General features: G+C 38.4%; 1 protein-coding gene across 8 annotated transcripts in view; it reads right to left on the bottom strand.

Moving 5' to 3' along the window:
• Nucleotides 1–15,715, bottom strand: part of trioa (trio Rho guanine nucleotide exchange factor a) — a 140,310-nt gene that overhangs the window by 49,330 nt on the left and 75,265 nt on the right. For all 8 annotated transcript variants that reach the window (XM_067425802.1, XM_067425799.1, XM_067425795.1 and 5 more), the window contains 8 exons: nt 12,872–13,414; nt 11,558–11,680; nt 8,330–8,521; nt 6,842–6,973; nt 6,365–6,595; nt 4,895–5,017; nt 3,701–3,892; nt 2,127–2,296 (listed from right to left, as the gene is read on the bottom strand). In XM_067425802.1, coding sequence (XP_067281903.1) covers nt 2,127–2,296; nt 3,701–3,892; nt 4,895–5,017; nt 6,365–6,595; nt 6,842–6,973; nt 8,330–8,521; nt 11,558–11,680; nt 12,872–13,414 — 1,706 coding nt within the window. The remainder of the gene's footprint in view (nt 1–2,126; nt 2,297–3,700; nt 3,893–4,894; nt 5,018–6,364; nt 6,596–6,841; nt 6,974–8,329; nt 8,522–11,557; nt 11,681–12,871; nt 13,415–15,715) is intronic.

Raw genomic sequence — 15,715 nt, 5'->3', positions numbered from 1 at the left:
GGACAAGAAGGCCTGACTCTCAGTCTCCGCGATAATTCATCCCAAAGGTGCTCTATCAGGTTGAGGTGCAGGCTAGTCAAGTTCCTCCACACCAAAGTTGCTCATCTATGTCTTTAGGGACTGACGCTTTGTGCACTGGTGCTCAGCCATGTTGGGACAGAAAGGAGCTATCCCCAAACTGTTCCCACAAAGTTGGTAGCAACTTTGTCCTAAATGTTTTGGTATGAGTCAATTGTGAATTGTCCTAAAAGAGTTCCTTTCACTGGAACTAAGGGGCCAACCCCAACCCCTAAAGAACAACCCCACACCATAATCCCTCCTCCATCAAACATTACACTTGGCACAATGCAGTCAGGCAAGTACCATTCTCCTGGCAACCACCAAACCCAGACTCATCCAGCGGATTGCCAGACAGAGAAGTGTGATTGGTCACATTACAGAGAACACGTCTTACTGCTCTAGAGTCCAATAGTGGCGTGCTTTACTCCAATGCATCACACGCTTTGCATTGCACTTGGATGAGCTGCTCGGCTATGAAAACCCATTCCATGAAGCTCTCTACACACTGTTCTTAAGGTAATCTGAAAGCCACTTGAAGTTTGGAGCTCTGTAGCTATTGACTCTGCATGCATGCATGCATGCATATATATATATATATATATATATATATATATATATATATATATATATATATATATATATATATATATATATATATATATACACACACACACACATACATTTTTATAGACACATTTTTTTTATTACTTCTTTAACTTTTATTGGTATATAGAATTAATTCGATATTTTAAAATCTTCTTACAACCCTTTTCTTTTTCTGTAAAATACTTAAACCACTTCTTCTCTGAAACATGTCACTCCAAACACATTAAACCAAAAAATCCATGATTGTAAAATTTCAATTATTACATAAAGACATGGGTTACATCAAAGCGTTCCTCAAGCCCTGAGTATTTTTGCAGTGTTGTGCAGCCACTGCAGTAGTGCTGGCAGTCAGGGATTCAGAGTTGCACTGATGAAATGTGGCAGAGCCGAACACGTGAGAGGGCCTGGAAGCGGAGCGGTGAGTCTGCCCTGAGGGGGCTAGAGACTGCACTCCAAACTGCCTCTGGTTCTCTCTCCTGCTTAACTTTCTGCTAAAGCATCGAGCTTTACTGAATCTCAGCCTTCACGTTCCTCTGCTGCTGCAGTCCTTCCCACATGCAGATTATACATGTGACCGACTGTTAGCACTAAAACTGGACATCAAACCAAACAATGCACCTTCACAGCTGCACTAATAGTTACTCAGCAAGATACTATTAGTGAGGCAAAGAGAGGACAAAATTGGAAATGCAAAGTGGATGATGGTGAAAGGAGACAAATGAGTGCTTGAATCATCCAAAGTTTGTTCAAGTGAGGATGACTAATGTTTGCTTGAGTACGAACACAATATTGGTTTCAATTCTAAGTCAACTTAACAATTCCATTGGGCCAGTTGCATACACATAGCAATTATGTTAAGACTGTGTCTTAAAGGGACAACATCAAAGTTGTAGTTGTGAATGGAGGGACAGAAAGCTCTCAGATGTCCCCATATAATTATGTCAAAAATATGTACCGTAATATATCATATATATGCCCTGATTGTGTATCTTTAATATGTAAGTGCTTTGAGTATCAAGAATACCTAAGAATAACTTGATTAGTAATGAGTTGGATATAATAAAATGAGTGAATAATCAAGTTATTAGACTGATTCAAACTATTAAATATGAGCTCAACACTGATTTTTGAGTATTTCTCACTGATTCTCTGAAAGAACTAGTTATTTGTCCCTAAGTACCTCTGGCTGTGTGGTTTGCTAGTAAGGAACTGTTGAGGACAGTGCAACTGAAATATGTGCTTTCTATTTACGGTCTATGTATTGCTGGAATCCTCAGACTTCAGAGGTACAATTTCTTGGTGTGTGTGTAAGATTTTAAAAGATGATTTTTTTACACTAGTCAAACAAACCACACTTCAATGGACTCGAGCTTGGGTCCACACCAAAACATGAAAGCAATATGAAAGAGCTGCGGCAGAGGAAGACATGAAAGGAAAGGACAGATGAGAAGATTGTGCACCTGAGTTGTTGAATGAGATCCTCTCCCTCTTTGATGACATTTACAGTGAATTGCAGTGTGGTCTGCTGCTGCTGCCCGAAACGCTTGATCAGGTCCTGAACGGCCTCCACCGACTCTGCGTATACGTCGTCCAACAATTCCTTTTGCAACTCCTCCAGCCATGTCCATAACTATGCATAAAAGACAAACATGTTAAATCACTTTTACTTGGCTTAGAAAGCTACGGTAAGACCTATAATAATAATATCATTATTAGTATTTGTGTTGCATATTAAGATTGAATAGTTTGCAAAATTCACCTTTTGTAACTACATTTTTTCCCTTTCTGATCTGATATTAAATGTTAAAGGGGATCTAATGATTTTTGGGGTCTACTACAACAGGTTTTCATGCTTGAATGTTCAAAAAAACACACTATTGCAGCTCCTCTCTTCCCAGTCTGTCAGTAACGCTCTATGAAGCCCCTCCTTCTGAAAAGCACAATGTGCTCTGATTGGTCAGCTGGATCAATGTGTTGGGATTGGTCAACCGCTTAAGAGCGTGTTTGGGGAATGTCACAACTCTTACCATAACAGTGAGATTCGACACACTACTAACTCGACCAGGCCTCACTCCCTTACTTTGTGTATGCCTTGGATAGGAATTATTTAAATGAGGAATAATGTTAATTCCTGGAAGAAAAATGTGTTTCAGGTAGTTCAGAAACAGTGACATTGATAAAGAGAATAACTCCGGCTGGAAGGAATTTGCAGACCTTTTTCATGCTCAAACAGCAACATTACACACTAAAGACAGTTGAACATGTAAAAGAGCACAACAGATCCTCTTCAATGTATCAGTTTCTTGTGCAAATGTGTAAAACTACATGCTTTCAAACTATATTGAAATTATATAAATTATTTTTACTTGACATAGCCTATTAAATATTCAACACTTATTGCACAAAAACATAAATGACAAATAAACATGCTAAATATATACATATCTATATCATTTAATTATTTAAAATAAAAAAAATCCCAAAAAACCTGCACATTATGCATAAAAACGGGAACATTGCTCCGAGCAGGTGAGCTGAGGCCTGAGGAGAACTGTTTTGAAGTTTATTGTTGACAGTGATGAATGTGTTACAAAAGCTGTGCTTTGAAGGCTGCTCTCCAGAGGTGATTTAAACACAAAGAATTTAACTTCCGTGAGAGGAGCTGAACACGCTGACAGTTTAGCATATGCTGAACCCGTCTCCAAGAGGCACTACCACAAAAACTTGTTTATAAAAGGTTATTTTTTTTGTTTGTAAAACTTTAGTTTAGTGTCCAATTCACACTAGTAACTAGTTGTTTATCAGCATGCATATTACTAGGATATTGGCTGTTTTAATACCTTATACTGCATGATCATATTCTACATCCCTTAATCCTACCCAATACCTAAACTTAACAGCTACTAACTATTAATAAGCAGTAATTAGGAGTTTATTGAGGCAAAAGTCATAGTTAATGGTGAGAATTGGACCCTAATCTAAAGCGTGACCCAGATGAAACTACTCAACCATCATGTCCATAACTATTTCTTACCTCCTTTACATGGGTGTGGAAAGCCACTGACATGTCCAGCAAGACCTTTCGCTGCTCGACACGCCTTACAAAGTCCTGGATCCGGTCCTCCAGCTGATGGGCGGCCTGATAGATCTCCTCCGGGTCACACTCGCCCGTCTGGGCCAACTGCTCCGCAGCTTCAAGCAGCTTATCAGCATTTGTGTATGTATTCTGATAAAAAGAAGACGGACATGGACTATGATGATCCTTCAGAAGTAACGTAAAATAGCAGTGCATAACAATTTACAGTGGTTTTCATATAACTAGTATTCATTTTGTCCGCTATTTTTTGAATTTAATCTTAGTCCTTTCTCAAATGTCAACCTTTTTGTTTAGTCAAGTTTTAGTCAAATAACTGTTTTACTTAATAACTTTAGTCACATTTTCCTTTACTTCTCTGCAGTGTGGTTGCAAGATCGCATGCAAATATGAAGTAAAACATGTTCTTTTAACAGTAAAGCTCTGATAGGGGATTTTAATTCTTGAAGTATGTAGTTTCTATGACACTAGTGACACCTACGCTAGAAATTATTAGTTTTCCATGCATATTTGTGTGCAATTATGTGTACTCTATTTTGAATCTTGACATTAAAAGCATTATATAAGTTGCACTTATAAAAAAAACGGGTATATGATTATTTAACACTATTTCAATAGCCCACTTCCACTAACAATAAGTAACTTTGCAACTACACGGATTAGAGTATTAGTAGACTGTCTGCTTAATATCTGCTCGCACTATATTGTTTGTCGGGAAGCATCTTTCTACTGATGACTTTGCACCTACATGTTAAATTATTCTGCTAATCCTAACCTAACAGTCTAATAATACTCTAAATGAGAGTTAGTTGAATAGTTGTAAACTTACTTATAGTAAGTAGAATGTCTAAATTGGGATCTTGAAATAAAGTTTAACCAAAACTGCAACTTATAGTATAGGAAAATACGAGTACATTAGTAGGGTATCTATAAAATCAAAAACTGAGTTTACATAAGATTAAATTTACCCATGAACTTCATAACTAGTTGCCTTAAAGCGTATCATATTGTGTTCAATAAATTACTTCTTATCAGCTGAGCTTTAGACTTAATTTATGCGTGGAAGAATCCAGGGAATCCTGCTAAAAAAACCCAGAGGGGAAGGGCATTTTAAAATGGGAATGAATGGCAAACCTGAGCAACTTCCTCAAAGTCTTCGTGGCGTTTCTGCAGGGCTCGGGCGCGATGCAGAGATTTCCCCACCCCTGTGTGTTTGCTCAGGAACGCCTCACCATGGTTCTCAATCCAGTCAAGAACCTACTCACACAGGGAAAAAAATTAATTTGTGAGACAGCGGCAGAGCTTTCCAGTCCTTCTTCAGGTGAGAATGTTTCCTGTCAGATAGGTTTAACGTTAATGGCAGTCAAATCAAGACCCTGTGACAGGTGAGACTGCAGGGTCCATGACTGAAAAAATTATGCATAAAGGTGTCGTTCACAGCCTAGCTCTCCCTCTCTCTGCCTCTCATCGCATCCCCGGCACCTGAATAGTGGTTTCCATGGCAACACTTTCCCTCAGCCACAGAATTAGCCGTTCTGCATTCTCTCGGTCGAACACCTCGCTGCAGAAAACCACAATCTCTGCACCAATAAACTGGCCCTGAACCCGTGAAAACAATGTACAATAGAAAGAAATGCCATATACAATGCTACGGCAGCCGCTTATCCTTGACTCTAAATTACATGCGTCTATTTCAGTTTGCATGTAAACAATTATAATCCCAGAGAACTTCAGCCAACATGCTGCAGTGGTGTTTCTCTCCTGCATTAAAGAGGCAGCGGTTACAGTAATTACATGCTAAAATAAAGCCTGCCCAGAAGCATGAATTTGGGAATCTCAAAAAAAAAAAAAAAAAAAAAAGAGTCTACTGGTAAGATGTTTTGCCGACACACTGCAGTATGCTGAGGGAAGCAGAACTATATCAGTCTTTCTTTACTCAAGAACCTCGTGGTCATAAATGTAAACTGAGGGGACAAAAAGTGTCAAATTATGTGGTATATTATGTGATTAATTTGAATTCGAAATATTAACAAGATAGAAAAAAGATGCAGTGAGTATTAAAGTGTTTTAATATGTTGCATATATTTGATATTTATTAAATTGTTTTCTTTTATTATTTGAGATTTTAATTGTTCTAATGTATATAAATAATTACAAGGAAAATCTGTAATATTTATTAAAAACTACATACCATTGTATTTTTTCATGTAATTTACTTTGTAAATAATTATATTATATTCATCCCTATTATATTAATACACACTGCATTCTTGTGTGTGTGTGTGTGTGTGTCTGTGTGCGTGTGTAATTTAGCCAAAAGTTTAATCTATATATCTATAGCTATACATACATACATACCATATATACATGCATGCATATACGGTGGAAGCTTGTTCTGTTGAGATGGGACTGTTTTACTGTGTAGGTATTGGCAAAATATATTATCGTTTTATTTTCGTTATTAACATTTAAATAGAAGTGAGTTCAATATGATATTTGTTTTAAGGGTCATGAAATTGATTTTCATTTTTGTGTTAGTGACATGACATGACAGATGCACCCATGTGGTATTTTAAGGTGAGTGTGTGTGTGTGTGTGTGTTACCTGCTGAACGTCCTGCTGGAATACACACAGCTGCAGACGTTGGTGCAGACGGACCTTGCGGTGTTGCCAGATGTTCTCCAGCTGCCTCTGGTGGTGCAGAACCTCATGGATGATGTCCAAAACATGGTGAACCGCCTTAGAGTAATTGGCAGATGCTGTCAACGAATCAGCGCTGCCGGGGGTCAAAGGGCGCTGAAGTTTGTCCAATAAGGCTTTCCCGTCTTGGCTCACCTGGAAGAGGGTGGCACAATGATGAGAAAGCTATTATACTAAAATGAAATTGTATTGTTATAAGCAATGTAACTCTTAATAGCACTGAGCGTTTTATAATAAAATATAATTAGCTAAAATTACCACTTTAGACATGCCTGTAATTGCTACAATGTGCTAGTATCATTTACTTTGGGATCAGTTCTCTGAAACGGCTTTTCGAGAGTGCTGTGCAATTTAGTGATTTGGAGACGCACGGCTCTGTACCTCAGAGTAGGCAGCGGTGATGTGTTCATACAGGCCTTGGTGGTGGTGGATGGCGTCCTCCAGGTCCTGTAGCTCAGAAGGCAGATCCACCTCCCCGCACGCTTTACACCACGAGTCCACATTACTCATGTACTGCAGACAGACACAGATATGCACACATTCGCAACAGAATAATATAATAATTACATGCAATTGAATTCTAAATTGAATGTAGGCATATGTCATGTTCATATAGACCTCTTGACATCAAAAGAACCGGAGTGAATTAAAACGAATAAGGGCAAATGTAGGACATAATGAGAGACATGCTTCTTATGCAGCACTCTGAATATCAATTCAAATCAAATTGTCTTTCATCTCATCCCACTCTTTCTCGGAGATGAAGAGCAGCGCGAGGCTGAGAGTTCTGGTTCCTCAACTCAAACAGAATCTCATATACGAGGACGGCCCAAACCAGGCTGCCTCCACTTCAGATTGGCAGTTGTGCTGATGCTCAAAAGGAATAAAAATCTCTGGGAAAGAGATTGTTGTTGATACAGCCTCTCTATAAAAACACTGCATGTGTGAGAGAAATATTTTATTCACCCGTCCGCTCTACTGCGGTCTCTCAAATATCATGCCTTCCCCACATTTTTACATGCATGCTTTTTCCACGTTTACAGAAAGAACAAGTGAATATTTACAATGAAAATAAAGGGATTATAAATGCTGATTAAAACAAACTTTCACTATGTTTCATTTAAAATTAATTTATCTACAAAATGCTCTGTATAATTATATTACATCCAAAATGTGTGTATTCTTTATATTTTTATTCTTAGAGTATTGTGTTTTAAGCTCCATTATGGCCTTTTACAAAGTTGATTTTGGACTCTACTAGAACAGGTTTTCATGCTTGAATGTTCAAAACACACTTTGTGTCACATTGTTGCAGCTCCTCTCTTTCCAGTCTGTCAGTAACGCTCTGTTTAGCTCCTGTCTCTATGAAGCCCCTCCTTCAAGGAGCACAATGTGCCCTGATTGGTCAGCTGGATCAGTGTGTTGTGATTGGTCAACCTCTTAATAGTGTGTTTGGAAATACAGTGTGATTCAACACGTTACTAACTAACTCAACCAGGCCCCCGCCTTTTTAGTGGACGGGAATTATTTCAATGAGGAATGTTGTGACGTGTTCATTCCCAGAAGAAAACTCATGGAGGTGCTTCAGGAACACAAACACTGATATAGAGAATAACTCCCGCTGGAGGGAATACTATGCAGACCTTTTTTTATGCTCAAACAGCAACATGGCACACTAAAGAGAGCTGAACGTGTAAAAATGTGTGTTTTGTTATTCTAAATTAATCAAAGCCAAAGTCTGATCATCATTCAGTTTTAATAGCATGAAGTCATTTTAATTATGGAAAAAAATAAAAATCTTCTACAGTCTAACCAATTCACAACTTGTACACATACTGTACACTGAGATGCAGCAGTGTTCTCTCTGACCTGGTCACATTTCTGGTGGAAAGTAGCCGACATCTCCAGCAGGGCGCTCCTCTCGTCCAGCGCAGCAGCGAAGGCCTTCCACTCCTGCTCCAGCTGACCTGAGATCTGTTTGATCTGCTGGGACGCATAGTGGCCCGCCTCCAGCAGACGGTTCCCCACCGACATGATGCGGTTGATGTTCACGTAAACATTCTGCGGGATACGACGATGACAACAAAATTACCACCAGCCACAATACCAACACATCAAAATGAGGTACAGTAGCGGCCAAAGATGATGACTGGTCTTGGAAAACTGATGACATCACCCTTTTATCAAATATTATAACACATTTGTTAAAGCTTTTGTAAGCATATTGCTAGTTGTCTTATTTGTTTAAATTGTGGCAACAGCGTTTCATCAGGTTGTCATACAAAGAAATTATGAACGCATGCAGAAACAAGAGAGAACCAACAAAAATACTAATAGCTGATTGTTATAGTCAATGTAGCTGTTAGTTTTTATATGCTTTTTTTATTTATTTTTATTTGTACAATAAATCCTGTAGTTTGCATTTTTTGCTGAATTATTTTTTCAGATAAATACCTTACGTAAGATTAGTGTTTTAATCTTCTCTTATATATCATATAAAAAAATGTTCTTGATATTTTGATGACATTTTGTTAATCAAACTAGTAGGATCAACAAATAACCCCCTGCGCACATCACTTTTAGCCACTACTATATGACTAAAAAGTGACTTCAATGAGATTATTATGAGATATGAGATTAATGACATACATTAATTATTGACCAATATTAGTTTTATTTAATTTATCGGTTGATATACAGTTTCACATTTAACTGTGAATTCTCATTCGCACTATTTTTTATTTAAATGACATTTGTCATCATCCAACATCCATTTAAAGTCAATCTTTAAAAACACTAATTTAATAACATTTAATAACAATGTTAAATGTAATAATTATCAATAAAATAAAATAAAAAGTATCAATTTAGTTTCTAAACATTTCATTCAGAAAAAACTTCTATTGGAAGACAACACAATACATCCCGGCAGATGCTTAACAGCAGTTTAAGAGCTGTTTTTTAAAAAGAAAATTAATACTTTTAGTCAGCGTAAATGCATTATATTGCTCAAAAGTGACAGTAAAGACATTAATAACTATTTCAAATAAAAGCTGCCCTTCTATTTATCAAAAAGATTTAACGGTTTCCATGGTTTGAGCAGCAAATCAGCATATTAGAATGATTTCTGAAGGATCATGTGACACTGAAGACTGGAGTAAATTCAGCTTTGATCACAGAAATAAATTACATTTTTAAATATATTCACATTGAAAACATTTATTTTAAATTGTAATAATATTTCACAATATTACTGTTTTACTAATCAAATCAATGCAGCCTCTGAAAGCATAAGAGACTTTCTTCAAAAACATTAAAAAAAAAACCCTCCATACTTATTAGTAATTAAGGATGACAAAATCATAGAGGAACCATTATCCACACTGTCCTTTAAGACTTACTGCATAAGTACAATAATGCTATCATTAAACTTTTACGCCAACATTTAAAAACTCAATATGCCTTCATCCTCTTTCTGCCTCTTTAAACAGGAGGTGATCAATACTTCTCCCTACAGTAATGGGGATTTTTAAAGGACGCCCCTAACAGGGCCCACAGCTGGTGGGCGGCCACCCAAACAGGAAGCACTTAGGTGGATCACGCCTATGCTTCATCTCTGATTATATGATGAGTCACCATCACTGAATAAAGAATCGGCTCTTACATTGTCAAACTGAAAGCATTACGCAACTTAAATGGAAGAAAAACATTAGTTTAGTCATTGAGTGAAAGAAATGGCCATGTGTGCGTAATGGATACAGGTAGGTAGTGACAGTAGCTGCGTTTACATGGACCCTGAACATCTGGATTAGTAGCACAGTCTGAATAAAATAAGTCACATGTAATGTCAATTGGAAGAAATTGGACAAGTCTGAATGACATTTTAGCCGGATTGTTCTAATCCTTTTGATAGGACATGTAAACACTTGATCGTATTGAAAACCAAAACTGGAGACGGATGTAGAAATGAATGAATGAATGAATGAATGAGGCATTTATATAGCGCTTTCATATGTACTACTGTACACCCAAAGCGCTTCACACTCATTCCAGGGGTCTCTCCTCAACCACCACCAGTGTGAAGCATCCACCACACACCAGCAATAGGTGGAGAGGAGAGAGGGTGATAGAGCCAATTCAGTGGATGGGGATTATTAGGAGGCCATGATTGGTAGGGGCCAATCAAGGGAATTTGGCCAGGACACCGGAGTTACACCCCTACTCTTTTACGAGAAGTGCCATGGGATTTTTAATGACCGCAGAGAGTCAGGACCTCGTGGAAATGGTGATTATGTATGACACAAGGAGCGAGTTGTTGTTGAATTATAAATCACCGTGACAATCTAAAATTCTCATTCCAGAAGTGCTGAAGGCGAATGTCATTCTAGCGGGCCTTGCTTTGGACCCTCATCCACAGACACTTTGTATGGGGCGCAGGAAGGGGTGATTTTACGGCTTATAAATATAACCATCACGGCACGGCAAAAAACTCTGCAGGTGATTTGATTTCGCCCTGCAACTCTGGAAACCTGTACATTCATTTCTCCTGTACATTCATTTCTACTGCTTCTGTTACACTTTTGCAGGAACCAATCACAGACGGGCCACCTGGCGCGCTATTGGCGGGTTTAACATGATGACAGATAGAGAAGCGATGGGTCGTTGCCCGTTTATCACACCTCTTGTGGTCTGTTCGGTTGAAGGACTAACCAATTGCGTTATTTGAATTATGCACGATGATCACACCTCTTGTGCAGTAAAAATACAGAGCAGACTCTCCAGACCAATGTTCAAGCTTAAATTGAGCTTGGTCTGATGATAGCCAGACAAATACCGAACTGCACCGAAACCTAGACCCTAAAATTGTGATAAAAACCGAGCTGCGAGTCATTTCAACCGTTACGCCCCTACAAATGATCAATTTTGGTTTGAAGCTTGTGACATATAAACGCACACATCAACCCGTTCACTTTTTTTAGCGTTCATGTAAACACTATGTTTAGTGATTTCATTCTCATTGAAACTACTGACATTTCCAATCTTTTGTGAAAATGTTTGATAATGGAGATAATTTAACTCTAGTAGAAATCCTCTCACCATGCAGTTCATGGCAAAGTGGTTGTGCTGGGTCTGCAGCTCCATGGCGTGGGGGTGGTTGTTGCCGATCTCCGTGTATCCAGCCAGAAACAGCCCTTTGTTGTGCATGATCCAGTCGAACATCTGCAGGGATCACACACACGTCAGGCACACATTTGACTAGAAGCAGGTTTAATAGTGTGTGTGTGTGTGTGTGTGTGTGTGTTTGTAATGTAAAATATCCCATTGGGTGCATATCTGAACACGTGCGTGCGTCGTTGTGTTCATACAGCTGAAATGGTTAAAAATAGAAAATCATAAAAATGACCCATTTCTCAGGAGCAAAGAATAGCTGCTGGTTTCCTAGCAACATGCAAATCTTCCACCCACTATTAGAAACATTGAGGAGAATTAGTGAGAACTTCTGTAAATATATATGCACAGATCCAGATAGAATTAAAACATGCTTCAATTTAGGAGGCTGGGGCCCACTAGGGGGCCATGGGCGATTTAAAAGTATTCAAATTAATAGATTATTATTCATACATTAAAATGTTATAAACTATAATCTATATTAAAATGATAAAATGGCTTTGAATATTGTGTTGGCCAACAGAAGGCCTTTCAGCCAAAGTTTGAGAACCACTGATTTAGAGGATGTTCCACGATCAACACAAGTTAGCTGTAATTTAAAAATAAAATAAAGTTATTTGTCAATGATGTAATTCCTGTGTTTTTCATTTGATTATATAAAAAGTTTTTCTCTTGTATCTGTGTGTGTATCATGTGAAATATACATGAGCTAGAAAACATTAGTAAGTGATTCTAAATATATAAAAGATGTAAATTCTTAATGACTATTTACCTTGCCCTATTCGTTTCCATTGTAAAGTGCCTTACTTTTTTGGTCACGTCCACCTTTAAACATTTTGTAAAAAAAAATCTGGCACCCACATACCACCCCCACCTCCGACTAACCAAGTAATTTTTTTTTAATTTTTTATATTTCTTTAATTGAAAAGGCGTGCAATGAAAAACACCTGCATAGTTTCATTTTGCAATGTCGTTGAATCATTGAAAAAAATATATAGCAAGAAAGAATATTAGATCATGATATAATTCAGTGATGATATTTCAATGATGCTTTGGATGAACAATATATAATCAGTGACTGCAGTGAGCTCTTTTGACTCACGAGCTCAGCTTCTTGTATCCTCTCGTGGTAAGCATCATTATGGCATAAATACTGTAAAATATGCAAACAATGAAACCAATAATATAGCATGCAAGGCTGTAATTCTTCATGTTTCTTGGGTGTGCTTGTGCGGATCTCACCTTTTCAGCATCCTGTTCGAAAAGCCTGAGTTGGAAGCACTGGTCCAGCTGCAGCTTGCGGACGTGCCAGGCCTGGTGCAGGTTCTGCCGGGTGCTGTGCAGCTTCTCTAGAAGGGATGAAATGCGGGGCACCAGGCCCTGGGTGTCAGCGTTGGGCTGTCCTTGCCCTTCCCTCTGCCCGGGCGGCACAGGCACAGTTCGGTTAGCGTAGCTCTCGCTGCTTTGAATCCTCTGGAGCAGTCTTTGGCCCTCGCTGTCCACTTCCTCCATGGGAGCCTTCATCACCCTCTTCTTCAGGGCTGCGTGTTCCTCTATCATGCGCCGGGCTCCCTCTAGGTCCTGCGGGAAGTCTTTGCGCGTGACCGTCTCTTGCATCTCCTCCAGACGGGCGAGTAGGTGCCGAGCGTTGCCTGTGAAGTCTTCGAAGGCCACGCGGATCTCAATCCACTCTTCGTGATTGTAGTCCAGGCTGCCCTCAAAGTCGGGCGTCAACTGGGACGGGTCCACCACCTTAGATAAGCCCTCCAGGGAAACCATTGTGGTCTGAAGTGGGCATGATGGAGGAATGAAAAGAACATAAAATGGACGTTAAGGCTAGAGAGAAAGGATTAGGGTGGTATACGAAAATAAATCAATATGCAAAACAACAATGCACAATATGACTTCCTAATGCCCTAAATCCTATGTGAATTGATGCAGCCGTTCCAGGCTCCGTTAATGATCAGAAAGGTGGAACAGCTATTTTTAACCGGGGGCATAAATCTAATTTCATACAGCTGCTCAGGGACCGCCTGAGGTCCAAGCTACCTAGAGACAGACTCCCAGCACGAAGCCCGAGGGCGTCAGAAAGGGCGATATCACCACCACCAGCAATGCAGTAATACAAACCAGCAGCTCGGAGCTACTGAAGAGCCTCGGGTAATATGTAAATTTGAATACAAATGTATGTTTACAAAATATTTAAAATAATAAACTTAGGCTCACATTATGCTCCAAGCATGCGTCAAATGTCCAGTGATAAATCTACATGGAAACTGCAGAAAAACTCAGCCACATCCAATCAGAACATCTTTGAAGTTTAATATAAATGTTTGTTTGCTGTCTCTCATTGGGTGGGCCCAGCAAAAAGGTCCATTCACACCAAGAACTAGAACTATAAAATTAACTAAACACTAATAATATTACAAAAAATCATTCTGAAAGTGAATCCATTTGTACTGTTCCTCTGTGCCTTTAAAACAATCAATAAAATGTCCTTGCTTGTTAAATTCTTCAGTATTTGCATTGTCTGGGGCTTTCTCTGGGCCAACGAACAGGGTTTTTTGGACTCTGATACCTTCCCAAATACCTTCCAAAGCAGGCCAGCTCGGCCTAGAGGAGTGGAGTCTGAAGACGGATGATTTAAAATACCAGCTAACATCAGCATTAAAGACTTTTAAAATCATTTTAGCTCAAAACTCACTTTCAGACAGCAGCGAGTGTTTGAAATAACTTCTGTTTGTGATCCGATGTGGATTCTGATCACTGTGTAAGGCAGAAATATTTATATGTGATACAAAAGGCCATTACAGTAAACATGGTGAATACAGCCGCTTGAAGAAATCAGAGGAATCATTTAGGCTATCACAATCTGTCAGCATGTCTTTTCTCTTTATGATGGACTGTCTGATATCCAAATCTAGCTCCGTATGCATCATAAAATAAGGCAACTCTGTTTTTTGGGGAGCTTCCTGTTTCTCAGACTGAAAATATGACTGTATTGGGACTATCACTGGTTATATTTTTGGTGGAAAATGTATAGAAATGATCATTCTTTCTAAATGTGATGTGCAGAAACAGACACAACTGAAAAAGTATGTGTCCTTTTTTTGTAGAAAAACTGTAAATATCACTCGTTCTTTTCTGTGGCTAATGTGCAATATTGACACATTAATTCATTATGATAAATGTATCCCTTATTAAAAACTGTAGTAAAATATGTATGCTTGAGTTTTAATCTTTAAGCAAATGACAAAAATGCCAACAAACAGTTGCTTTTATCATGTTGGTTTTGCGAACTCATTTCTTTCTGATTCGTTTTCTGATAAAACTTCTATTGTTGGCGAAATGATGGGTTTGTGTGAGATTTGTTCCAGAGAGGCGTGATACAGGCAGGTTTTAGTGAAGCACTAAAGAGCTTCGAGCTCGACGGTGGAAACACAGCATGTTTTTGAGCTCAATGATACAGGCTATTAGCCCTCTGAAAGTCCTGGCTCGCACTGGCCTGACAGTGGAAAAGCGGATACTGATTACTGAAGAATGTTTTATACATTTTATACATACTTACTTTGTAAAGTTTCTACATATTTACAGGGTAAAAAATAAGGTTTTACACCGAACGGGGTTCAACCAAAAATAGGTTTAACCAACATGACCTGATGCACATCATGGCTGGTTAGTAAAAAACTGAAATTAACATCGAAAATGTATCATTTCACATCTGGTTAGAAAAATGTGCGCAGAAATAGGCTTGCGATAGAGATTTGATGCGTTATTATGTTATACTATTATTGTATTTATTAATTAGCTTATTTTAGTTTAGTTTTATGATGTCATTTTAAATGTTGGTCATTGTATTACTTTTAAAAATATTTCGATTTTGCTTTCAAATTTAGTCATTTTAGCATTTCAACTATTTATTTCAGCTTTTTGCCAATTAATGAAAACCATTTCTATTAGTTTTATATTTAGTTAATTACAACAACACTGATGTGAGTGCAACTGTGCATCCGTACACTTAGCAACGCAATTAAGACTGACTCAACTAAAAAAACGTCCACTCTTCCATTCATTCATCTCTGATCA

Source organism: Pseudorasbora parva, chromosome 19 (assembly GCF_024679245.1).
Source record: "Pseudorasbora parva isolate DD20220531a chromosome 19, ASM2467924v1, whole genome shotgun sequence".
NCBI classification, from domain to species: Eukaryota; Metazoa; Chordata; class Actinopteri; order Cypriniformes; family Gobionidae; genus Pseudorasbora; species Pseudorasbora parva.
The sequence above is the reverse complement of the archived record's forward strand: the minus strand, read 5'-3'. Positions and strand labels throughout refer to the sequence as shown.